The sequence below is a fragment of the Xyrauchen texanus genome, chromosome 1 (genome assembly GCF_025860055.1).
Source record: "Xyrauchen texanus isolate HMW12.3.18 chromosome 1, RBS_HiC_50CHRs, whole genome shotgun sequence".
Taxonomy (NCBI): domain Eukaryota; kingdom Metazoa; phylum Chordata; class Actinopteri; order Cypriniformes; family Catostomidae; genus Xyrauchen; species Xyrauchen texanus.
In genome coordinates, this window is record NC_068276.1 from 22,159,733 (window position 1) to 22,185,384 (window position 25,652).

Below are 25,652 nucleotides of genomic sequence, written 5' to 3' on the forward strand. Positions count from 1 at the left end.
GATTTTCAATTAAACTGTTTAATTACATTACTTGAGTTACACATTTCTAAAATATTTATGTATAATATTTTATACACCTATTATGTTCATATTTATGTCTGTTTTCATTTCAGCGACAGCTGAAGAGTTAGTATTTATCATAAGTTAGAAATGTGCAGTAGTTTAGGACTTGCAGAACTTTCCATTATTTAGAAAGCATTGAGTGAAGAAACTCTAAACGTAGAAATGTGATTTTTTCAATGAAGAAATCAGTATTCTGAATTAGTTGAGAGTAATTCATTATTTGTAGTGGATTACTTTTTTCTTTCTTTTTTTTAGTAACTTACCCAACACTGACAGTTACAGTGTCCTAACCAGGTGCGACCCAACAAAGCACCAAGCTATAAAGTCTATCTCTTCCATTAAGTAACAACAAACTCATTTGGTCATTTTCACTTTATTCTGGAAAAAATTTAAAACAAACAAAAATAGTCAAGCAAATCCAGTTACACATGTAAACAGTTCTCGCATACATACAACATTTTGGAAGAAACGAGAACTCGTCTTGCACAATCATCTTTAGTGTTTTAACGTCTTGTGCCTTTAAGAGCAAGAGAATATATCAGTGTATTTCAATTAAAACAAAATCAAGTATTTGCATTTGATCACTTAGTGCTTAGTCAACATTAACTAATACTACATAAATTCACTATCTAACAATCTTAAGGACCTAATTATACAAACAACAAAAACGACTTCTTCACCCAGTGTCAACATGGCTCTTCAAATGGGATCGGGAGTATACACGATTTCCCAGTTTCCTTGCACCAGGTGCACTTCAGAACACTGTGGTGTCTTTAGTGAAACACACTTGGTGATGTGCAGCTTTTGCCATAGTCACTTGAGTCCGTTCTTGTGGCAGGGTTTAATTGACATCGCAATCCAGTGTATAAGGTTTTTACCCTGCAATTTGGTTACAATTCTAACATCTCTACCAAGTCGCTTAGCTTTTTTTATGACGGATGGTGTTTCAATAGCTGTAGTTACAGTGGAGACAACTGTGCTTGAGAGGTATAACTGTAAAACCTGTGGACAGGTGAGTTTGTGGAGCAGTAATGTATATTGATTTAGGCTAGACTAAGGTTTCTTTTAGAGGTGTGAGGATATTAGCTGGTTGCATGTATATGGTGGGTTCTCTTCTGTCCTTAAGGGAATCTTACTGTGTATTTCATTAGGAAGAACACCATTTATTCATCCTTGTGTGTTACTGTCTCACCTAACTGACCTATATTTTGGTGCATGTCCATATTTCCAACCCAGCTTATGCTTTTATGCATGACTACTTTTTTTTCCCTATCTCTCAAGAGGCATTAATAGACATTGCCATGTTACATTGACTCGAGACCAGTTTTGCAATTTCTCCAGGTGTGGATGTGGCACACACAGTCACTGTAAGAGGGCAACCACTACATGGCAATCAGTGTGACTGAGGGGATTCCACCTTCAGCCCAACCAGAGAGGGCGGCAGCTGTCCGGCAGAAGAGGAGCCTAGAGAGTTCCTCAATGCCCCCTGGTGGAGTGAGGATGCCACTGCCGGTCTGATGAGCGGAGGAGGAGGGTGGTGATTGTGGGGCGTCCGATTCTGTAGAGGTCGTGTTTGTAGCGGGGGAGGCTGGCGGAGCAGGCTAGGAGGTGCTGAGGGGGGAGCAGGGCGCAATAAGGGTGGTGGCTGAGTGAGAGGTGGGGAGGACTGGGCAGAGTGGGAGTTCCCAGCAACATTGGCATCAGAGGAGGGCAGAGAACTGTCAGAGTGTGGGGGAGAGATGCAATCCATCTTAACCTATAAAAATAATGAACAAAACATAAACATTTCAAAAGGTAATACACCAGAGCACCGTAAACCCACAAGAAATTCCTTGGTGGTCTTCTCTTTAACTGTTTTGATCTCATGCCTGTGTACACAAGTCTAATCAACCTTTTACACAACACAAGTGCAATTCAAATATATTATTCCTCGTTGTCTTTTCCTCATTCCTCCTCACCTCATCATCTTCCCCTCCTGGTGACCTATTCAGCTCCGTGTCTGCAGTTCTCTCACTGTTCCCTTGAACCACTTCCTGCTCTGCATGCCATTCACGTAGCACCTCCTCAAGATTGAAGCGCCTTCGGTAGCTGACAAAGAATGAGCTCACCTGTGCCACCGTTTTGTTGCCGATCACGTCTGCTATGGCTGCAAAGTCTTTACCGTATCGCCTGACAGCTGCAGAAAATGGAATATGGCTACATGACAAAACTGCATGAAGCAACGCTTAAAATTAGGGTTAACCAAAGTGAGATTCTCATATATTCAATCCGCACAATCTTCCCTGTTCTTGTACTGCATTAAATACTGACACCGGTGGTGTTTGGCCCATACTGTTATCTCATACTTCAAAATGCTCCGACTTTGAAAACAATCTATATCTAGGGCTGTCATTATTATGAAATGTGTCTGATGACTGTCAAACCAATAATTGTGATTATGACGGTTAATTTTCTCTTTAAGGGCTTTCACGAATAATTGTCTTTTTATTTTCGTATTTCTTAAGCTGTGCTTTTTTCTGCATGTGTGCTTCATACACCTTAAGAAGTCATTTTGACATATTTAACTTGAAATATAGAAATCAAATAATAAAATATGGATAAGTGATTTCCTTTTAAGGCTTTAATACATATGAATGGCATGAAAATAATGTTTTAACAAAATATATTAAAATAAAAAAAAAAATCGAAATATATTTCTAAACACACTCTTTTTGGTCAACTTTAGTTTTGGTTAATTTTACATTTACACTTGTTTTTTGAAAGAAAAAAAAAATATTTGATTAGATTTATACAATAATATATGCAATAGTAAAATACTTCTGTCCTAATTTCTTCACTTTCACACATTATTTGAATGCTCTGTGATTAAGCCCACAAGCCCTTATTTGTCAACCCTTTCAGATTTCGTTTAATTATTTTATTACTCCACAGATAAGAGTAAGCGTGCGTCTCCTCTGTCACTGCGTGTCATTAACAATCCTTTCAAGTGAAACCTGAGTGCTTTGCATTCACAGGTAATATTTGTTAGTTTATATTTTCGCAAGGGTTTGGTGCGATCCTCTGCTGACCGCGCGTGCATCTGCTGACACAATTGCATGCTCTTCAGGACAGGAGCTGGTTGACGTCCACGGTACTGCTCAATATGACTGGAATGCACAATAATCATCATCATCAAATTAACGTGATCAGACGATTATTTAATAATCGTGATGGGCTTAGCTATATCATATTGTTTTGGATTTGTGGTACTTCTTATAGTCACATCATAATAGGGCTGAAACGATTAGTCGACATAATCGACAAAACATTTTCGCTAAAATTTTCGTTGTCGAATAGTCATCTGATTTAATTTAACACAACGGGAGATCAGCACTTGATTGAGGAGAGGAAGAAAGAACAACTCACAGTCCAGATGCACTCCAAACGTTCCAAACAGATTAAGGTGATGAAAATATTATAATACAAAATGCAAAATAAGTAAATACAGAAGCAGTGTCTTCGTCGTGAAATAACACGTTGCCATTATATACTATATTTAATGCATCCTTTATTAAAGTTCAAATAATAGGGAAGTAGGCTGTATAAATAAGCACAAACTGGCATTTGTCTGTGTGGTCAGATATTCATATATTTATGAGTCAGTTTTTGGTTTGTATGTGTGTTTTTTGGCATTGTATTTGGTTATTTTACGATAAAAAAAAATTACAACTCCTTATGTACATTTACTTTAGCAGCTATAGAATTTTTTGTTGTTGAATTTTTTATATAATTATGAATTTTAATATTTAAATATTATAAAATATCGAAAAATCCTTAAAACAAGATAAATTTACCTGAGAAGCAACATACAAAATATTTCGACGAGTAATTCTAAATATCCTATATGTTGCTCTTCAAGGAAATATCTTGTTTTAAGGATTTTTAGACAATTTTAAATGGAAAACAAGATAAAAACACTTGATAACAATAGGATTTTTAATTAATTAAACAATAAAAATCCAAGTAGTTTCCCCCCTTTAATTCAGTGAATGTCATTTAGAGGTATTTTTAAAAGATGATTTTGTCCTCTTTATTGTTATTAAGCATGTTTAATACAACATTTTAAGTCGGGCACAAGCTGAATAACCGGTTGAGAGCTAATGATTAATCATTGCAATAGTCGAATAATCGTTAGATTAGTCGATTATAAAAATAATCACATAATGTGATATTTCTTAATCATTAGAACCACCAGAGGCGGACTGGCCATCGGGAGAACCAGGACTTCCTCCTCCTGTGTTATTTTTTATTGTGCAAACCAACATAAACTAACTCCATTTTGATAAGAGACAGCAGTATGCAATACACTGGGATGGTGTAACCCTAGACAACATATGAATATTCATATTACCAATATACAGTTAAAATGAAGTTTATATGCATGGCAAATTCCTAATAATGTGTAACGATAATCTTTCTCACCCTGAACAGCAAGGAGCTGTTCCTCCGTCGACCAGCGAGAGTTAATCTTTTGGGTGGGCTGAATGAAAAACAGAGCAAGAAGAATATTAAGAATTATGAGGAATTTCACAATGGCTCAAAGTCAAAGCACTGTAGGTGAGCAAATACCTCTGACGGTATCATGCCCTCAGTGCCTTCACCCAAGTTGTGCTTGAGAACGCTGTTGGTTTGCTTGATGCTTTGGACCTAAACCAAAATCAGAGTTTACCAATGGTGGTAGGTTAAGATTAACACTTTGTAGTGTGTGCGTGTTAGTGATCACTAACATACAACACAAACCACTGAATTTTACACTCACTACCAAAATCATTCTGCATTTGACCTGAACATTTGATTGTGTTATTTGAAGTATGTGGAAGAAATGTGCATGTTACCTGTCTTTTAAGTGACACTAGCTGTGTGTCCAGCTGTCTGACAGAAAAAGTTCCTGAATCAGTGGATGCTGAGAGCGCGACAATGTCCTCCTGCTCCAGGTACATGCCTTTAGGAGGCCTCCGGCGAGCTCGCAGAGGGTGGTGTCGGTACTGTGCACCCGGATTCTCTTTCCGAGTCGGACCAGACTTGCTCGGGCCCTTATCACCCACGGATCCATTTCCAGCATTCTGCTTTGTAGCCTGAAAAAGAGCACACATTCTCAGTAAAATACACAACTTCCTCTGCAGAGTTCTAGGTATTAAGATAACTTATTATGCAGTGTCATACAAGTATTAGTGTAATAATATTAGACAAATTCACACTCACAATGACTTTTTTTGTGATATTTGTCACGAGCTGTTATTTGTCTATTTGTACTATATTCTGGGCTATTTGGAGTGTTGTGTGAAAGGTTCTTTTCACTGCTGATATTCAGAATATCCAAAGCTCACCTCTTTCTTGGTGTTGATCTCAAAGTCACCGTCGCTTACTGGATCTCCTTCCTCGATCTCGTCATTACTGGTACAAACAAAAATGCAGTTTGTTATTGATCAGTCTGGAAGCGGTCACTTTATTATTCATTGTCCTTCCTTTCCATCATTCTCTCTTTCCCCTGTTTTTTGCTCTCCTCTTACCTCTCATCCTTCTCTCTCTTGCTGAGGAGCTTGCGTGCTTGGCGATCCATGACACTGGTCCGGGTTCTAGTTTTCTTCCAGCAATAGTAGTATTTCACCAGGCTTGAGATCAGCTTGTCTGGCAGCTGAGAAATAAACATAACAGACCGCTATGATATTAGAACATGTGCACTACCGAAAAATTGCACACACATAATTCTTCATTGTGACTAATTCCACATTTTAGAATAATATTAAAGCCATCAAAACTATGATGTAACACAAATAGAAGTATGCAAAAATGTAGATAGATAATTTTAGATTGTTCAAAGTAACCACACTTTGCTTACAGCTCTGCACACACATGACATTATCTCAACCAAGTTCATGATGCATCCTGGGATGCTTTTCAAACAGTATTGAAGGAGTTCCTATTCATTTTGGGCACTAGCCATCTGCTTTTCTTTCACCATCCACTCAAACATTACTTTTTCATTTTTTGTAATTATTAATGTATTAGTTTTGTAAAGAAATTAATATATTAGGCACAATTTATATTTATTTACGTAACTAATTTCAACCATTTAAGCATAAATCTTTAGATCAAAAGTTTTTTTTATTATTATTTAAGTTTAAAGCCATATATATGTTGATTTGGCTCATGATGGGATGGGTAATGGTGTAACCAAGGGGGTTTCAAACTTTTTACATGTTTTCTGCTGGTTTGATGAAGCTAAATTTAAGACTTTTTAAGACCAACTAAAACAAATGTGAGGAATAAATTTAAGGGAACACAATACGTCAATATGTTCTCTAAAAGTAAATGTCTAGTCAGGAAATTAATTAATATTTATAGCAACATTTCAAAGTTTAAAAATGCAGCTTTCAATAGATCTCCATTACTTTTTAACTCATTTTACAAAAAGTATCTTTTTATTTTCATTTTGCCTGGAACAAACATTTCCCCATTTCTCAAACTTATCTATCGGCCCTTCAATCGAACTTTCAGAAGATTCAGAAAAGGCGCATCTACCCATGTTTGCCAAGTTCTTCTACGGTTACTGACAGATGACAGACACGGCACATACCACCACCTACTTGTTCAATTAATATTTATGATCTAATCTAAGCCGTGTGGTGCCGGAATTTGGCCTACTCTTCACTTTAAAATGACTTTAACCACGCAACAAGAAAACAATCCCTCATGCTCATTTAATGCCATGACCGTAGGAACTTGAGACGTTTTGCTCCGATTGAAGACTTTTTAAGGCCTTCATTTGCAGAAGGGCAAATTATTACTTTTTAAGACATGTTTTAATGCCAAGGAGCCCCAAATATGATGTTTCCCTTGCAATGGACCCCCTTCCTAATTTAAAGGCAGCCACAGTATACATGTTTATGTAAACTGACCCATTTATACTCTCTGAGGTAAAAAAAAGAGATATTAAGACAATGTTGATCTTATGTTCAAAATTAAATAATTAGCTTTTATTTTATATTGCACTGAAGCCAAACAGATTATTAAAAGGGGATGTGGAAAATAGTAAATACATTTTTTTCTGCCCAATATTAGGAGAAATATTGGTGCATTTTTTCACACCCTTGGGGTTCCCTGGACCACAGTATGAAAACCTCTGGTGTAACGGATGAGTGTGATCAGAATGATTACAGAGCTGCCTCAGCTAAAGGACTGCAGAGCTCAACAGAAGCCAGTAGTTAATACAGTCAAACACGAGGCCTCAAAATTACTTGCTACAGGGATGTGCGATTCTATACTATGCTGTATCTAGAGACACCTGCTCTTCTTTAGCAGATTCTTATATAAGCCATCTTGCCTCCATCCCCTCTCTCACCATCTGTTGGATGCGATGGAAGCTCTTGCCATGAAAACTGAAAGCCTGTTCAAACAGAACTTTGTCTTCTACAGTCCACTCATCAGGAAAGGGAGTGAAGTTGGCCAGGTCAGCCAGTGACTTCTCCACATCGTGCTTGTGCCATAGAAGCATCCCAAGAGCCTGTTGGGATTAAAATGAAAGTTCTTACCAAGGACCCTCTGAAGGATTTGGTTTTGAAATCAAGCCTAATATTTGAGTAATAAGGAATGGTGGTCAGGTAATACCTGTTCCATGTTATACCCATGCTTCTCTTTGGCCATCAGAATGTATTCATCCACTGTGAGGAAAATAATGGAAGACACAGTTACATACAAATATTTTAAAGTGTGTAATTTCTGCACCAAACGGAATTACAAAAATAAAGTATGTTTTCAAACAAACTTTTCCAACACCCCTTTGCCTCATCACACCCTTTTACACTCTCTGATTCCCTATGAACAAATAGGCCATACTAAACAAAAGGTTATAAACATTTAATGTCGTAATGAACAAGACTACTACAACATAAACACACCAGACAGAAAGCGTGGCAGAGGGAGCCGGTCATCCAATAACATCGGCGGATTGAATAGCAGCTGGGTGCGTGATGCGTGGGAATGAGCACATGAGGCAAGTGTAACAACAGCAATCATGTTATGGGCACTCCCGCTGGCCAGAACAATTTCATCATTAGTGGTGTGGTCCACCTTGTAAATGCAATACAAATGTTCACTAGTTTTACTCGTTTACTAGTTCTCAGTCTCTGTGTCTTTTAGCAAGTCTTCGAATTTTGGCTTTAACATCATGTCTTTTCCTCTGTTCATGTCTGCCATGGTTGTTCAAATTCTCCCGGCTGAACAGCTAGTTCGAGTAGCCACGCCCCAAACTCACACTATAGGCTGAGCAAGAAAGGGATGGGTGGAGCCGAGCGAGCCACTCAAAATACACTGCCTGGCCAAAAAAAAGTTGCATACTAATATTTCCTTGGACCACCTTTAGCTTTGATTATGGTGTGCATTTGTCATGGCATTGTTTTGACAACCTTATGAAACATCACAACATTTATTTCTGGCCGAGATCTTGTATTGATGATGGGTGAGTCGAACCACTACATCAAGTCTTCTCCAGCACATCCCAAGGACTTTCAGTGGAGTTAAGGTCAGGACTTGATGTTTGAAAATGATTCCTCATGCTCCCTGAACCACTCTTTCACAAATTGAGCCCGATGTATCTTGGCATTGTCGTCCTGGAATATGTCAGTGCCATCAGGGAAGAAAGAAATCCAATGATTTATTGCATATAACGTTGCTAAGCCTAGACCTGACCAATTGAAGCAACCCCAGATCATTACACAGTACAGTGGGCACTATGTATGATGATTCATCGCTTCATGCGCTTCCCTTCTTACCCTGACACGCCAATCGCTTTGGAATAGGGTAAATCTAGATTCATCAGACACACCTTTTTCCATAGCTCCACAATCCAATCTATATGTTCCCTAGCAAATTTAAATAGTTTTTTCAGATTAGCCTCACTAACAAGTGGCTTTCTTGTGGCCATACAGCTGTTTAGTCCCAATCCTGCAAGTCCTCTCGTCATTGTGCATGTGGAAATTCTCTTACTTTCACTATTAAACATAACCGTGAGTTCTAATGTCAATTTTTTACCATGTGACTTCACAAAGCATTTAGTGATCTCCGATCACGATCATTTAAAAAAAAAAAAAAAAAAATCCAACGACTTTTCTTCTGCAAAGCTGACAATTCACCACTATCCTTCTAGGTTTTAATAATGCATTGGACAGTTCTTAACACAATTCCAGTGATTTCAGCAATCTCCTTAGTTGTTTTCTTTGCTTGATGAAGGCCAGTAATTTGCCCATTCTTGAACACAGTAACATATTTTCCACAACCACGGGATATATCTTCTGACATGGTTGTTTAAGAAATGAGAAGCTACCCACTGCATCATTTTGGGTTAAAAGAATTGTTGCCTGCTGAAACGCATTGACTTTTTTTTTGGCCAGGCAATGTATAAACCTCAATGTTTTGAAAGTGCCTGGCGTCACAGGGTTTATACTTTTGGATGAGGTAAACCCACGAATGGATTACTTCTAATTGTCAATGAACAATAAACTGGGAAAGTAGAACGTATTTTGACATCGAAAAAGTTACAACTTTAAAGACAAACAAATTTGTTGACTAAAAAAAAACATAATTATGAGCATATAAGTCGCCTCTACCAATCAGTTATAGACATTTTCTTTATAATTCTACATGCCCGAGCAGATTCTACATGAACCTCTAAGAAGGTCAGTGACAGTGAACCAGTTTCTCCTTAAAGGAATAGTTCATCCAAAAATTAAGATTCTGTCATAAATTACAGACCTTATGTTGTTCTAAACTCATTTGATTGTTTATTCCATAGGACGCAAAAGAACATTAGAAACCAACAGCCACATTCCTCATTCACTATCATTGTATCAGAAAGAATCGTGCCAACATTGTTTAAAATTTCTTCTTGCGTTTCACAGAAAATAAGAAAGTCAAGTGGGTATGGAACGAGATGAGGGTGAAAAATAACAAATTTTCATTTTGGGGTGAACTATGCCTTTGATTGCATTTCATCTGTGAAACTTTAAAAACACAATCGAGGTGCACTCCTCAACTTACACATGGCATCAGACACTTGGCTATTTGGTGACCAGACCAGCATGCTCCTTTGGTCCTCACTGAAGCGGGATCCACAGTCTGTTAACACAAAGAAGAAACATGTCTCTCATGCATGCAGTTCTTTCCTTCTTGTCATACCAAACTCCTGCTAAGATCATGTTTTTGTCTTCTTCACTCAAATACTCAAAGTCTATAGGAGCCATTCTCTCTCTCCTACACCCCATGACTTACAAAAACACCTACACACCTCCCTTTATCTTTTCGAGCCCATGCAGACTGTGCAATGCAATCTTTACATGTGCAACTGTGTATTAGTATATTCATCTCTTCTGAGAATAACTCCCATTTTCCTCTTTACCTGGTTTGAATTCTGGGATCTGTGCCTGGTAGTCTCCGCCGACGCGGATCATACTGTCTGTTTAAAAAGAGAGCGAGGGAGAGAAACAACATAGGCAGGCAGAGTTAGAAACTGGCAGTGCATCCTCAGAGGGCAGAGGAAGAAAAGTGGTTGGAGGTAGTAAGGAAAAGAGAACAGAGAGGCCTGATACATAGAGTACACACATGTATGTGGGAGGGATGCTTTTTACAGAAACTGTTTTAAAGATTATTTCAGCTTGAAACCCTGAGATACCATATAAGTGAGCAAAGGTGCAGATGGTGCCTTTCAGTTGTTGAGATTGTGTGTAAGTGTTAGACGTACCCTGTGTGTGATCCTCATCACTGCTCTCTTCCTCAGAGTGCTGGCTGTTGCCATTAGTGACTGTTTTGGCCCTGCTTCGGGACAGGACACCAGACCCTGATCGCTCCATCACTGATGGCATGGCTGAGAGAGAGGGGGAAAGATATTGCATAATGAATGTTTCGATCATCATTTTCTTTACAAAATTTTAAAATGTACAAAATGGCCAGGTATAGGGAGGGCTGGGGGAGCACAGCCCCCCCTAGATTTTCCTTGTGCCCCCCACATGAAACAACTAAGGGGGAACCCCCCGGTCAGAATATAGTTCACTCAAAAATGAAAATTGTCTTATCATTTACACTCCTAAGCAAATAAATTTATAAAAAAATGGGCCAAGCCCAGAAAGGCAAAACATGAAATCATTGGTCAGGAAATTAGCAAGAATTGAACAAATAGATAAAGTAACTTAGTATGGGATAGTTTTTCCTTTTGATGTCTTAAAATGTTTAAGCCTTGTGCGTAAACTTGCGGACAGCTTTTTACAGAAAGAGTCAGTGTTGTTACACTCAATGTTGATGACTTCAAACAGTTGATGTGACCAAACATTCACTATAGGGTTCAAATCTGAACTATGAACAGGTCAAAACATGAGCCTTGTTCTCAAGCCACTTCTTGGTGGTCTTTGCAGCGTGGGCAGGAGCATTGTCTTGTTGAAAAATAACATCTGATCGTTCCTCTATAGACAACTTTTTAATTGTGGAAAGCAAGCCTTTCTGCAATATTCTGCCATACTCCAAAGCATTAATTGACTTTTCACAGTGAACCAGCTAACCAGTACCAGCAGCTGAAAAGGCCTCCCACACCATGACACCTCTTCCTCCATGCTTTATTATGGTAGAGATGCATTCACTATTGTATTTCTCACCAGATCTTCGAAGGCACCTGTCAGGAGCATCACTCTGCAACTCAAATCGTGAATGATTACTCCACACAACTCGGCTGAACCAATCTTTCCATATTCTGCCAAAAACTAAATTCTGTCTTTGATGTTTTTATCAGATAGCAAAGGCTTTTTAACACATCTTCTAGAGACATAACCTGCATTAGATAACCTTCTAGTTATTGTTCTTCTCAAAAGAGTCTTGTTTTCTGAGGTCTTGAATTCTGCTGACAGTTTTTGTAGGCTTATTTTCCAGTCTTTGAGAACTGTACATTTCAGCAGGTGTCATCCCAGCAGGAAGAGGCTTTGGGCCTTCCAGATCCTTGGTTTCTGGCAACATCACCTGTCGTTTCAAAGCATTGACCTATTCTCTTGATATCTGATAGAGAAATAGGGATTTTCTCTGCCTTTAGAGTCATGTGAACTTCAGAAAAGCTACAGTTGGTCTGACACAGACCAGCTAGGTGGTTTCTGACAGCAATCCCTGCATGATATTTTGCTTTTTTTGGAGCAGATTTTCTCACTTCTTTACCTTGGGACTCACAGAACTGCACATTGTAGCTCTATCACTCCTGGTTTTATTTATGAGCTTGTTCTCAGGGCTTTGATGTGCTGCATCAGGTGTGGCAGATCACCAACTAATGACTAATCTTTTAAGGGGAAAAACATCCCAGAAGATATTTTTAGACATTTGTACACTCAGACATGTGTTAGTTTGAATTTTAATTGAATAATTATCATGATTTTACCTTTGCATACAAGACTACATACAGTAAGTGAATTTCCAGTGAAGTTTCCAGCTTTTTCCCCCCAAACAGTTCAATGCAGCAAAGTTAATGAGCAAATGGAGCCACAGAAGTGCACCAGGAATGCATTTGTTTAAAGGGGTCATGATATGAGGAATCAAATTTTCCTTGATCTTTTCTATTTAAGAGGTCATTGTACTATAAAAACATACTGCAAGTTTCAGAACTGAAAACTTCCTCAATAATAATAATAATAATAATAAATGCATTTATTCAAACCAACCTCCTGAAATGGCTCATTTGGAATTTGTAAAAAAACGGCTATTTTTCATCATTGCACCCTTGGCTCCGCCCACAAAGGTGCTCAGCCACACAGGTGAAGAGGAGAGACATGGGCCTGTCATGGGAGATTCATCTACACTTTTACGGAGACTTACACAGGACACCTTCATGTGCCTATCTGGAATTAAATGTTTTTCTACACTAGATGAACAGCTTTTGACTATTATCATTCATTTCACGGCACTTTTAAAAGACATAATTTAAAGTGAGAAAAGATGTACTGTTTCTTACCATTTTTGCACCCATCTGTATTATTTTTAATTGTTGGTCTTTTGTAAACATCCACTAGATGGATGTCTTTGATCATTTTGATGCATATCCGATGGGGCTGCTTGCATCACTATGAAAACTGACCCGCCACTGTAGTAGGCATCGTGAGAGCGTGCAATTCAGATGGAGGGCAGGAAGTGAAATAGCTGAGGATCTGCCGTCTGGCAAAATGCCAATGTTTTGTGTAGTTTACGGCTGCTCCAATCGTTCTAATCGAGAAAAGGGAAAGGGTTTTTATAGAGTACCGAAGATTGTCACTCATAAAGGTGAGAAATGTAAAAAGCTCACAGAACAACTCCGTAAAAAGTGGATTTTTAACGTACGTCTGCGGTCAGGAGGAGCAGAGTCTGTTAATGCCCGTGTCTGCAGCGACCACTTCGTCGGAGGTATGTTAGCTAGCCAACGTGTTTTTTGTATCTGTGTTTATATAGCATTAGGTTGTCATTAAATGCTCATTTACATAGTAATGCTTATTAAGTTACCGGTAGTCTAATATGGACTTCATTGGGGCTTTTTAGGTTGCCCTAGCGCTTTGGGTGACGTTCAGTCAGTAGATTGGGCTCCAACGGTCAACCTAGGTTACCAAAAAACTAAGCCCAAATCAGAGGCGTCTCTTAAACGAGAGCAAAGGATGAAGATCAAGGAAGACCAACAAAGACGGTCGGAATGTGCAGATGCTATGTTGGATCTCCAACAGACAGATGAGAGCCCGGATCTGACGCAGACAATTCAACAATTGTTGAAAAATCTAATCTTGTAAATAAACCACCATGAATAATTCTGTCTTCTCAATGGCATTTAATCTTTTCATTTAAATTATACAACAGCCAGAACTCACAAAGACCACACTCATAACAATAGTCAAAATGTAATCTTGTCTCATACAACCGTATTGATATAACAGCAATATCACACAGCCCACTTTCAAGAGTGCCTGGATCCTTTCATTACATTACACATGTGAGTTTGTAACTTGCTGTCCCAGTATTTCTGGAAGTATACCGTTTCTAAAAAAGCACTCAACTTTAGGGATAAAATTATCCCAAAGTTCAAGATCTTTGAACGAGCAAAAGATCGTTCAGACTTTTATATGCCTTCATTTGCTGTCTGGTGTAGTACGATGTCTGAAGGACCAGATAGTTGGTGATGTCAACAGCCTCCACTGTCGGCAAATCTTCAAGTTCAACCGAAAACTCACTCATCTTCATGAGGAACGGGTCACGTCCAACATATGCGTTTACTAACTCCTTGTATCTATTTCTTGAAACTGGTTCTAAATTCGTACAATACGGACTCTCCGCAACGGTTTCCTCCATAGACGTATTCTCCATGTTTACTTCCTGCCCTCCATCTGAAATCGCTCCGCCTTCGCGCGTCATCATAATCACGTGACTGAAACCCAAGAATTACAATTAATTGTAATTCCTACAATTAAATGTCAGGAATTGTGAAAAACTGAGTATAAATGTATTTTGGTAAGGTGTATGTAAACTTCTGACTTCAATTGTATAGTCTATACATATAAGGCACGTTTGAAAATAGGTTATTAAAAAGCTCTTAAATTTACCGGGACTCATGCATAAATCAATACTTACAATCCTCCCTCTACAAGTTCAGTTGTTCAAGCGTCATTGTAAGTTCGCTTCATTGCAGATGTTAGTTCTAATAATATGTTTATTCTGATGATGGGTTGTTTATCCGATGTGTTTGAAATAAGTGATTATAAAAGCACATCACTGGGCATTGGCCTTTTCATCTCTTGACAGACAGCAATAAAAATCCCCACAATAAATTAAAAAAAATGTCAACAAGATTTTTCATTCTTCTAAAACATTGTCAGTGCATTTGTGTCGTTTATTTCTTGTCATATTTTCGTCAACAATGTTTTGTGTAATTTCATTGAAAAGATTAACACCGAGTTCTGAACTTGTATTCAGTGTGGCTGGAAACATAACTCGCAAAAAATTCAAAGCACCTATAAAGTAGGACTGAACTATTTTATATGAAGTCATGGTGAATACTGGAGTTAAACAATTTTAACAGAATCTGACATCAGGAATATTTTAAGTCCTTGACGTGAACATGTTAATGGCGTATAAGATTGATTTTATGATCGACCAATACAAACAAAAAAAACAATGCAAACTGTTTTGTATTTATTTTTTTATTGGGGGTATTTTGTGATATTTCACAAACAATTACATTTTTATTTCATGTTCAATTATGCACTTTTCAGCAGTGATTGGCCCTTAATCACCATGGTGGTAAAAAATTACTATCTGGACAGCTTTAATTTCCGTCAATGTGCCCACGTTTTAAGAGCGGTACAAGCACAACTTTGAAAAATGTGTCTCATTCTGCTGCTGCCACTGACTGGTAGAAACACATGCTGCTCTGTGTTTAACCAAACATGGAAGATGTGAAGACCAGCATCTCTGAAGCACCCAACATCACCATGGATTGTATAACGTTTGAGTATTCAGAACATTTCAGCATGGATTGTTTGTTTTCACCTTAGATCAGCATGGATTGCTTGTGAACCAGTCAATACATGATTGTTATTGAATGTGCATTATTAAAGATGGGGCAGTTAAAAATTATATTGGACCTGAAGCAAAACCATAAGTTAGGAGTTTCATTCACAAATATTTCAAATGTCATAACTGCTTTATAGTTAAGGTGCTTAATGTATTCTGATATAAATCCTGAAATTTTATTTTATATTGTTATGGAGCTAGTTTATTTTCTTCTGATTGAGTTTCAAATATGGCTGTATTGGAAGGGCTGCATGTCATGCACAATGTTAGCCAATCATAACAGTGGGCGTTTACACTGAAGGGCCAAAGAGCTGAAAATCAAGCATTTCAGACAGAGGGCCAGAGACAGGGTGGAAAATAACTATATATAGTTTTGGTGCAAAAAAACAAATAATAATAATTTATAGATGGGAACTCCTTCAATACTGTTTAAAAAGCATCCCAGGGTGATTCCTCAAGATGTTGGTTGAGAAAATGTCAAGAGTTCATGTCTGCAAATTTTGAAGATTATAACACAGCTTTGATTTATTTTGGAATTTGTTTAGTCACAACATAATTTCCATTTCTATTTTTCCATAGTTCTGATGACTTTACTATTATTCTAAAATGTGAAAAAATAGTAAATGACCCCAAACATTTGAACAGCAGTATATAGATAGATAGATAGTTAATGTCATGACCCCTTTAATTCATGCTTATTTTCTGATTAATGATTTGTTGCGGAGACCATTAAATGCTTAATGCTTTGTAATTTTGGGCTTGGCACATTTTTTTTATTTTTTTTTTGCCCAGGTGTAATATCACACAGTACAGACAACCAACATGAGAATGTCATAGCTTGTGGTAGTATTCTGAATTTGTATGGACTTTCATTGATATTATCACTCTCTGAGCACCCACAGTCAGTAAAAGGGATAGTTCACCCAAAACTAAAGATTCTCTCGTTGTTTACTCACCCTCAGGCCATCCCAGAGGTGTATGATTTTCTTTCTTCTGCTGAACACTAATTAACACTAAGTTTTTTTGAAAAATATATCAGCTCTGTAGAACCATACAATACAAGTGAATGGTGACCAGAGCTTTGACGCTCCAAAAGGGACATCAAGGAAACATAAAAGTAATCCATAATACTCCAGTGGTTAAATCCACATCTGCTGAAGCAATATAATAGGTGTGGATGAGAAACAGATCAACATTTACGTTTTGTTTTTTTCTACAAATGTCCACTTTCACACTCTTCATCATCTGCTTTTGGTGATTTGCATTCTTTGTGCATATCACCACCTACAAGGTAGACTTTTTGCTCTGTTTCTCAACCACACCTATCACATCACTTCTGAATACATAGATTTAACCACTGGAGTCATACGGATTACTTTTATGCTGACTTATGTGCTTTTTGGACCTTCAAAATTTTGGCACCCATTCACTTGCATTGTTCTGACCAACAGAGCTGAGATATTAATCTAAAAATATTAATGTGTTCTGCAGAAGGAAGAAAGTCAAACACATCTGGGATGACATGAGGGTGAGTAAATGCGAGAATTCCCATGTTGGTGAACTATCCCTTTGAGAAATATGAGCGATAGTATTTCAGTACATAACATACTGATAAAACATAAACGACTTCTCTCTCAAATGGAACGAACTTTGGCTGAACAAAGTGAGAATCGGTGTTTTATGTGGTTTTAAATGCCCATGACTGCGATAACAAACTACAAAGCGCGAGACGTGCACTTTCACAGCAGCAATATGGCTTTCTAAACCGGTAACGAATTTCGTTTGTTTTAAACGCGCTAACTGAGACTTTTATGTGGTGGACAAGACTTTGTCTAGCAAAGGCTTACACAAAACCAACGGCGCTGAGAGCCCACATTAGAGCCGACTTTCAGCACTTTACATCATCCATCCATCCTTCAGAAAGCGGAAACAATGCAAAACGGCTTTACTCGTTTCAAAATGCCAAAGAAAACTAGGATAATGCCATTGTGATACCCAGCGGCCAACACAATGCACAACTAGCTAAAAATCAAATAATTATATCAAAAATACACAAATGTGCAGACAAAGAACATTTAAAAAAATACAACAATTTAAACAGTTCCTGCTCTAGTTAAGTGAACCCAAAGAAGTCCAGAATCCATGTGCAGCACTAAATATTGGTACAGTCCGACACACCATTAATTATGCATAATATATTTTTATTAAACTTATTTAAAATATAAACAAAGGGTTTTCTAAGGGAAGGTTATTTTCTATGTTTGCGCAAAAATAAAAAATTATATTAATAAAAATTCGGTACGTGTCAAAGAATTATCATTGAACGGGGGTCGTGACGTCACCGCCTGGGTCTATTGATTGAAGTTGCCATCCGACAGTGTGAATTAAACGTGCTCTTCAGATGTACCCAAAAGACTCAATAAGTGGCAGTGAACCATACTTCGCAAAACAAAGTGTCCCCGTCAACACTTAATTATGTTTCAGCAGAACACCAGTGCTCAAAAGCTTCTCTAAACTCCTCCGAGAGCTCGCATCACTGCGACCACCGTCCAGTTATCCGTTGTTCATTTAAACATTTCGTAAAGCAAACGCGCACGGGTCCTGCGTGGCCAATGGGGAAATGCATTGCAAACTTGTGAATAACAGAGAACAAGGGGAAAAAACACCTTTACCCTCACCTCACTTCTCACAGTCGCTCACTCAAGTCTGGGTCCTTTTGTGTAGATCCACGCTGATGTCCCTGTCCCAGTTGTTGACTAGCTGTCGCCGAACATTTGCCTTATAACGTTTGTTACCAGTCCGAATAGCTGATCACTACCAGGCTTGCTTTCTCTCCTATTCAGACTTATAAAGCGACGGGCAAGTGGCTTTAAAACAGCGCTAGGCGCGCTGGTTAATAACCATCCCAACTACATAAAACCATCAGTGAATATTCGTACGTTTCTCATCCTGTGCAGTTCACAGCATCGGGATCTCCTATCTGTGCCGGCGAGACCTGAGAACTCCTCACCACCGAAGAAACCCCTCCGCTGTTCGCCTCTCCCCAACTAACTTCCATGTCAATTATATAGTCCCTTTCAACGCCGGCGTCAGATTCAAAACAAGTGATTCTGACGAGGGAGAACTCGCTTCTTTGTTAAGCGGACTCTTTCTATTGAGTAATAGTCGTAATATTAAATATGCACACATTTTATAAGCCTCCCGTCGCGTACCACGTTATATAGGAGTTAATTGCGCCTCTATGTTTGTGTTTAAAACGTGGAATCAAAGCTCTGGTAGCTATATTACAAGCAGTGGACTTACAGTGCTATTTTACTGCGGTTCTCCTACGTCTAATCATACGAAACGATACGGAACTACTTCTTGCTGCGTGTGCGCGGATTGATTCGTCAGCTGTGCAATGCAGTGCTGAGGCTGCCCAAACCATTCACTACTAATGTATGCTGGTTTGGGGGGCTTGAACTTGCTTCTGTTAACATTATTTTATGAAAAGCTTCCAATGTAGTTCTTTTATCACATTCAGTTGATTAAGGATGCTTGAGTCTTCAATAAATCAATATAATTTACAATGTGTAGGCCATGGCTCTTGGTCTGCATTAATTGAACATAACCTAGAGCCATTGCAGGTGAGAACTAAACTTCAAATTTAATACTGGAATATACTAAATGAAGACTGAATTCAAAATGGTCTCAAACACCCCCTTCTGACACTATCCTGGCAGCAGGCCCAAGTGATGGTCAGGTCCTTTCTTGCACATCCGTATGCATTAATATTCTTTCTCTGTGACCCTTTTGCCTTGCAAACAAGAACAGACACACGCATACCAGCACTTGTGGCACAATACCCCTCCTAGCCATCCTCCCTCTCTCCTACCACGTCCTCCCAACCCTCCATCGTGCCATCTTCCAAATTATCTGCAAAGCACCATCTCCACTCTCTCAAACTCACCTTAATTGTCCCAATATGAATATATTTCCTTCCTGGTGTCTCTCTCTCTCTCTCTCTCTCCTCTGTTTCTTCCTCTCTAGACTTCCTCCATCCTCATCACCTCTGAGTTCCTCTTTCCTCCCCTCCCCCTCTCTCTATTCCTCCTCTTCTAGCACCCCCACGCTGGCGCGCGCGCACACACATACACAGCATGCAAGGCAAAGAGTCACTACTAGGTTTTGAGTACTGAAATATCTCAACCCCAGGCCTAAAGGGGAAGCTTACATGCCAATGTGTGGATATGCACGCTTAGCAGTAACATGGAGAAGCACAAGCTATTATTTTCATCGTGCTATCTTTATATTGGCTTCAACACTTTTAATTTAATTAATTAATTTAATTAAAATAACTGTATCGTGCATGTATCAAGAGAGAGTTCGTGAGTTCAGTGTGAGTTGTGGTGCTGCGGAAACAGCGGTGAACCTTCTAACCTCCCCTGCCTCCTTTGTTTCACCTCCTAAAAATGCCATCTCTCCCCGACGCGAGACAGATTATACCCGAAAACAAAAGGTTCGGGGCGGGGCTTTGTGACGGGCCATCTGCGGGAGGGGCGGGGATAAGAATATGGAGCGTTTACAACAATTCAACACATGGATGGACTATTTAGTTTTTACTCTGTAGTGATGGTCGGAGGTAATTGAATTAGGAATGGGCGTAAACAGTCTAAAAGGACACCCTCCCAGTGCCTTGTGAGGATTTAGCTTTGACATAGCATTGGACGTTTTGCAACTGATTCTCTCGATGCAATCCCAACCGTGCAATTATTGTCCATGGTGATGATACGCAAGAAGCAGCAGTTTCTTTCTACACAGCAACAAAGTTGGTGCTCTGCATTGTCAACTAGTGCGTCCTCGTGGACAAAAGAGTTACTGCAGTGTGTAACGGCGCTTGATGTCTTTTTGCCACCAGGCAACAGATATCATAGACACCATAGAATGATGTGATGTCTCTTTTTTAAAATGACAATTTCAAGCTCAAATGAAGGTTGATCAAATCTGTATCATATCTGACTGTCTAGCAGCACTCTCTCTCGTTCTCTCTCAATTTAAATTTTTCCATTTTCAATTTAAAAGTACTTTATTGGCCTGATTGTGTTTACATACAATATTGCCAAAGCATTAATACACAAAACAGATAATGACAAGACAAATAATAATGATAAGATAGAATTAAAATAAGGTGCCAGGTAATGAATCAAATAAAATAAAAAACTATAATAGCAATATACATTATACAATATAAAATAAAATAAGCATTTAACAGGACATTATGAACATAAGTAAATACAAGTACTGTGAATGAAGTACATTAAGGCAGTGATTGGTTTCTGAGGGTGTGCAGCTCAAAAATGAATTTAGCTGCAACTGATGCATGATGGTCCTCCCCCAGTAACACCAGCATCTTACCTGTTTCTGCTGAACTGGAAAATGGTGGCATGAGGTTTGACAGTTATTCGAAGTATTTCTCTCTCACCTACAGATTCACTCTGTAAATTTCTCACAGTGAAGGAGAAAGTGTGTCTCTGTCTCGACCTCACCCGTGTCACAGTGAGCACAGACTCATTCTTCCTTTGGAAGCCATGTTTGTCTGTGTCTGCCTTTTTCTATGGCCAGACTGTGATCACTGAGTCTGTATTTGGAGAGGATCCGTCTCTGTTTTTGATCTCTTACAGTGTGCAGATATTCTGCCAGATTATATGTTCTGTTTAGGGCCCGATAACATTCCAGTTTGCTTTGGTTTTTACTTTCATTTTCCCAATGGTCCAAATATGAATGTTTCCTTTCCTTTATGATTTGGTTTATTCGGATCTGGTTTTGTTCAGCAGTGCTGGTCTGAAACTGGTGTTTGTTAGTTGTTAGTGGTTTTGTGAGTTTCAGAGCCAGCTGACAAAGGGGACTGGTTTTAGACTTCAGCTCTTGGGTTTTAAGGGCTTCATGTTGCAGTGTGTTAGGGGAACTTGAATTTAGGTGTGTCCAAAATTTGAGGGATCGTTTTTCAATATGTATAATAAGGGGGTATCTGTCTGTGGATGAGCAACTGAAATGCACTGTATCAGTGGTTCTGTTTATGTCTTCCAGTTTTTCATTAATGCTATGAATAAGTGTGTCTTTTTCCATCAGTTCATTCTCAGTTCAGACACTTTTTCATTTAAATTGTTGTTGTTTTTTAGGAGATTTTTTATTTTCATCTCCAGCAGTCCTATTGTGGTGTGGTATTCTTCTTTGAAATCCTTTAACTCCTCTCTTAGATGTTGAAAAGAGTCAGTTTCTTGGAGTTTGCTTTCTTTGAATTCAGTGAGTTCCATTTCCAGTTGAGAAAGGCACTCCTGAATGCACTGAATAGAGACTGTTGATCTAGGTGTATGTGGGTAGAGAGGGGCAGTTTGTGTGCGTGATGGTGAAGCTGTGACCTCCTCTGCTGCTGTTGTTGGGGGGAGAGAAGACTTTTCCTTCTCAGCTAGGACTTTTAGTTCAGCAAACTGTCTCTCAAATTGCTCAAGTCTGTCCTCTGAGCCCTGGACCATTACAGTGCCATTGTGATACAGGTTGATGTTGAACTTTGGCATAGTGTCCAGATACAGTTGTCTCATGGCTCTGTTTCCACCCATTTTTAAGTCTTTAAAATTGGAGCAGAGTGCTGTGTGCCAGGCATTTGGGTACTCTGTATAGAAGAGCAGGTCTGTTTTTACCCTTCTTTCGTTTATTTCCATGAAGTCTGCTCTAAGAGTTTCTGGGAATTCTCTGATTAATTTGGTTTTGAATTTCTTTCTTGCAGTCTCACTTATGTCGTCAGGATATGTGATGGCCAGAGTGTTGAGCTCGCACCCTTCTGATGAGGCATATCCATCCATTGTCACCTTGATTGCTTTGGGTCTTTGAATTTTAAATAGATGTGAGGCTATACAGGTTTCAGAATTTTTTATTGGATTGGCTGTTCTCAGACTATTGACCACTCAGTGTGCCGTTCAGCCCTTTGTTTGGCTTAGATGCTTTCACACCTTCCACTTTGCACCTCCAGAAGCAAATCTTGGGTTGTTGTTGAGCAGGAAAGCAGACCTAGAACTCTCCCTTTGTTTATTTTATGTTTTAAACTTAGCTGTTTGTTTCCCTTAAAATTTCCAATATTCCAGACTTTTAAAGGTGCTCACTGCACATGGATACCATCAGATTGTCCATGCAGATTCTCTGTTGGCTGGTGCTTTGTTTCAGGTGTGTTCTTTGGAGTCCTTAAAATGCTGAGATTTCTAGAATGTTTGTTCCAAAAGTAATTTAAATCCAGATGATACTGATTCAAATCGTGGAACGAGGGGGACCAACACAATATTAGGCAGGTGGTTTTAATGTTGTGGCTGATCGGTGTGTGTATATATATATATATATATATATATATATATATATATATATATATATATATACAGTATATATATATACAGTATATAGTAACAAGAAGTATGTGAAGCCTTTGGAATTAGCTGGTTTTCTGCATTAATTGGTCATAAAATGTGATATCATCTTCATCAAAGTCACAAGAATAGACAAACACAATGTGCTTAATATAACAACACACAAACAATTATAATCTTTAATGTCTTTATTGAACACATCCCATTAAACATTCTCAATGCTGTGGAAGTGAACCTTTGGATTTAATAACAGGTCTGTGCTCCTTTGGCAGCAATAACCTCAACCAAGTGTTTCCGGTAGCTGTGGATTAGATCTGCACAACATTCAGAAGCAATTTTGTACCATTCTTCATTACAGAACTGCTTCAGCTCAGCCATTGCGTTACGGTCTGGGCTCTGACTGGGCCACTTCAAAAGGTGGATATTCTTTTCCTTTTTTAAGCCATTCTGTAGTGAATTTACCTTGATGTTTAGAGTCACTGTCCTGCTACATCACCCAACTTCTACTGAGCTTCAGCTGGCACACAGCCACCCTGACATTATCCTGTAGGATATCTTGATAAACTTGGGAATTCATTTTTCCCTTGATAATGGCAAGTGGTCCAGGCCCTGAAGCAGCCCCAAATCATGAAGCTCCCACCACCGTACTTCAACGTTGGGCTGATGTTTTCATGTTGGTATGTGGTGTCCTTTTTATGCAATACATAGTGCTGCTTTCATCAGTCCACAAAACATTTTCCCAGTAGCGTTGTGGAGTGTCAAGGTGATCCTTGGCTCAAGGCATGCAGCAATGTGTTTGTTGGAAAGCAGCGGCTTTCTTTGTGGTGTCCTGCCATGGACACCATGCCTGTTTAATGTTGTACACTCAAGAGATGTTAACCAGTTCCAGTAATTCCTTCATGTCTTTTGCTGTCATAGGGTTCATTTTTACTTCATTGAGCAATCTGTGGTGTGAACTTTGAGCCATCTTGGATGGATGGGAGAGTAAACACTGTACTAAACCATCTATATTTATAGACAATAGAGATGTTCAGCCATGACAATTTGTAGGTGAAACCGGAAGTCTAATTCACCATGAGTTCCCTCTGGATTTCCCATGGGGTTTCATAATGGGGTATTAAAATTATGATTAAAACAAGATCTGTGGTTAACATTACTTTATGCAGGTCAATGGGTGCCTACATTTTGAAGCTCCAAAAGCAAAGGCACCACAAAAATAATAAATACAACTCCAGTGATTTAACCCATGTCTTCAGAAGCAATATGATAGGTGTGGGTCACAGAAATAGATAAATATTTAAGTCCTTTTTAACTATAAATCTCCACTTACACATTTTCCTTCTTTTGTTTTTGGAGATTCACACTCTTCATGCACCTCGCCATCTACAGTGCAGGGAGAAGAATTTATAGTAAAAAAAAAAAATGACTTAAATGTATAGCTCTCTCAAAAAAGAAAATTCATTACTCATCATTTCTTGATTGAGACTTTCTTTCTTCAGCAGAACACAAACACATGCAGAATTTATTTATTTTATTAATATTTATTTATAATTAATTTAGAAGAATATCTCTGCTCTGTAAGTCCATACAATGCAAATGAATTGTAATCAGCACGTACAAGCTAAATACAATTTTAAAGTTTAAGGAATATTTAGCGACAACACAGCGCTGGCACAATAGGGCAAGTGACTGTTCTGTCAACTGGCCCGAAACTCTCTCACACTGTCTCCGAGCCATCCTTATTGTTGAGCTCTGCAATTATAGTTATCAGGCTTTTCCATGTAAAGACAACTACTTGTATATCAAAACTGTCCTCCTTGAAGATCTACCCATGCAGCAGACTGCTTGACATTGGACATGTGAACTTTGATAGAAAAGTTTTAAAAAAACACGATTATATTAAATCCTGCATTCTGTTCAAATTTGATCAAATATTTGATCTATTTCCGACCTGGTGACATTATTTTTGCCAGTATCCTCCAAAATGCTGGAAGTGTTACAGGAATGTATGTAGCAAACGACAAAAACAATACACACGACAGATGTCAAAGGAAACTGCCTTTAATGTAATTTATTTTGTGTTTTATTGTAATGCCTGTATGTCAACAGCTACCACTCTGCATGAGGAAGCATGTGGAGAGCTCGACCCTTAACCCCAAACCTCTGTGTCGTCATTTCCCCAAGACTCAGTGGCGGCTGCTAATGCTGCTGAGAGGGAAAGAAAGAGTGAAGAGAGGGGGGAAAGGAGAAAGAGATAAAGAAAGGGAGACGCTTCTTGGCGCGACACTGGCTCGTAAAACATAAAAGGGAAACAAACGTCCTGGTCTCAAGCGTCCAAACAGCGAGCTGTTGTGATATAGCAGATTAGCTCGCTCGTTAGCATTTTTAACATTACTTACCACAAACCCAATCTCATCTCCAGATACTGATCTCTAACTTTTTACTTTAAAGCGTGTTAGAGTACAGTAGTCTCTTCAAGAGCGGTGTTATAAAATCTACACAATGGGGGTGAGTTTGTCTGTCCATGTTGTTTGGTGTTAGCTTTTCGCTTACTTTGGTTTTGATTAATGCGTGCGGCAATTTGAACAAAGACTGATGGAAGCAAACCAT

The 25,652-nt window shown here is 38.7% G+C and overlaps 2 protein-coding genes across 3 annotated transcripts in view; one reads left to right on the forward strand and one right to left on the reverse strand.

The window, feature by feature from the left end:
* Positions 1–320: 320 nt before the first annotated feature.
* On the reverse strand, positions 321–19,696 carry rcor2 (REST corepressor 2). 2 transcript variants are annotated; one of them, XM_052135199.1, is made up of 13 exons: positions 19,601–19,696; positions 10,838–10,960; positions 10,496–10,552; positions 10,138–10,215; positions 7,711–7,763; positions 7,445–7,606; positions 5,613–5,737; positions 5,430–5,496; positions 4,938–5,177; positions 4,672–4,749; positions 4,525–4,582; positions 2,022–2,239; positions 321–1,819 (listed from the first exon to the last, which is right to left on the reverse strand). In XM_052135199.1, exons 2-13 carry the CDS (start codon positions 10,956–10,958, stop codon positions 1,457–1,459), a joined length of 1,620 nt encoding a protein of 539 aa, XP_051991159.1. In that variant the 5' UTR covers positions 10,959–10,960; positions 19,601–19,696; the 3' UTR covers positions 321–1,456. The 2 variants fall into 2 exon arrangements, with proteins under 2 accessions (XP_051991159.1, XP_051991076.1); XM_052135116.1 differs by lacking the exon at positions 19,601–19,696 and adding an exon at positions 18,330–18,695.
* Positions 19,697–25,221: 5,525 nt separating this feature from the next.
* Positions 25,222–25,652, forward strand: part of naa40 (N-alpha-acetyltransferase 40, NatD catalytic subunit) — a 13,288-nt gene continuing 12,857 nt past the window's right edge. The window contains exon 1 of the mRNA XM_052135545.1: positions 25,222–25,550. Coding sequence (XP_051991505.1) covers positions 25,545–25,550 — 6 coding nt within the window. The 5' untranslated portion in view covers positions 25,222–25,544. The remainder of the gene's footprint in view (positions 25,551–25,652) is intronic.

Bases quoted from the DNA above. Each gene is read 5' to 3' on its own strand.
- rcor2 (XM_052135199.1), bottom strand. From the start codon at position 10,958: ATGCCATCAGTGATGGAGCGATCAGGGTCTGGTGTCCTGTCCCGAAGC. The intron at 10,216-10,495 runs GTAAAGAGGAAA...TTGTGTTAACAG, and splicing joins GATCCCAGAATTCAAACCAG to ACTGTGGATCCCGCTTCAGT. The intron at 2,240-4,524 runs GTGAGAAAGATT...CATTTTCTGCAG, and splicing joins ACAGCTCCTTGCTGTTCAGG to CTGTCAGGCGATACGGTAAA.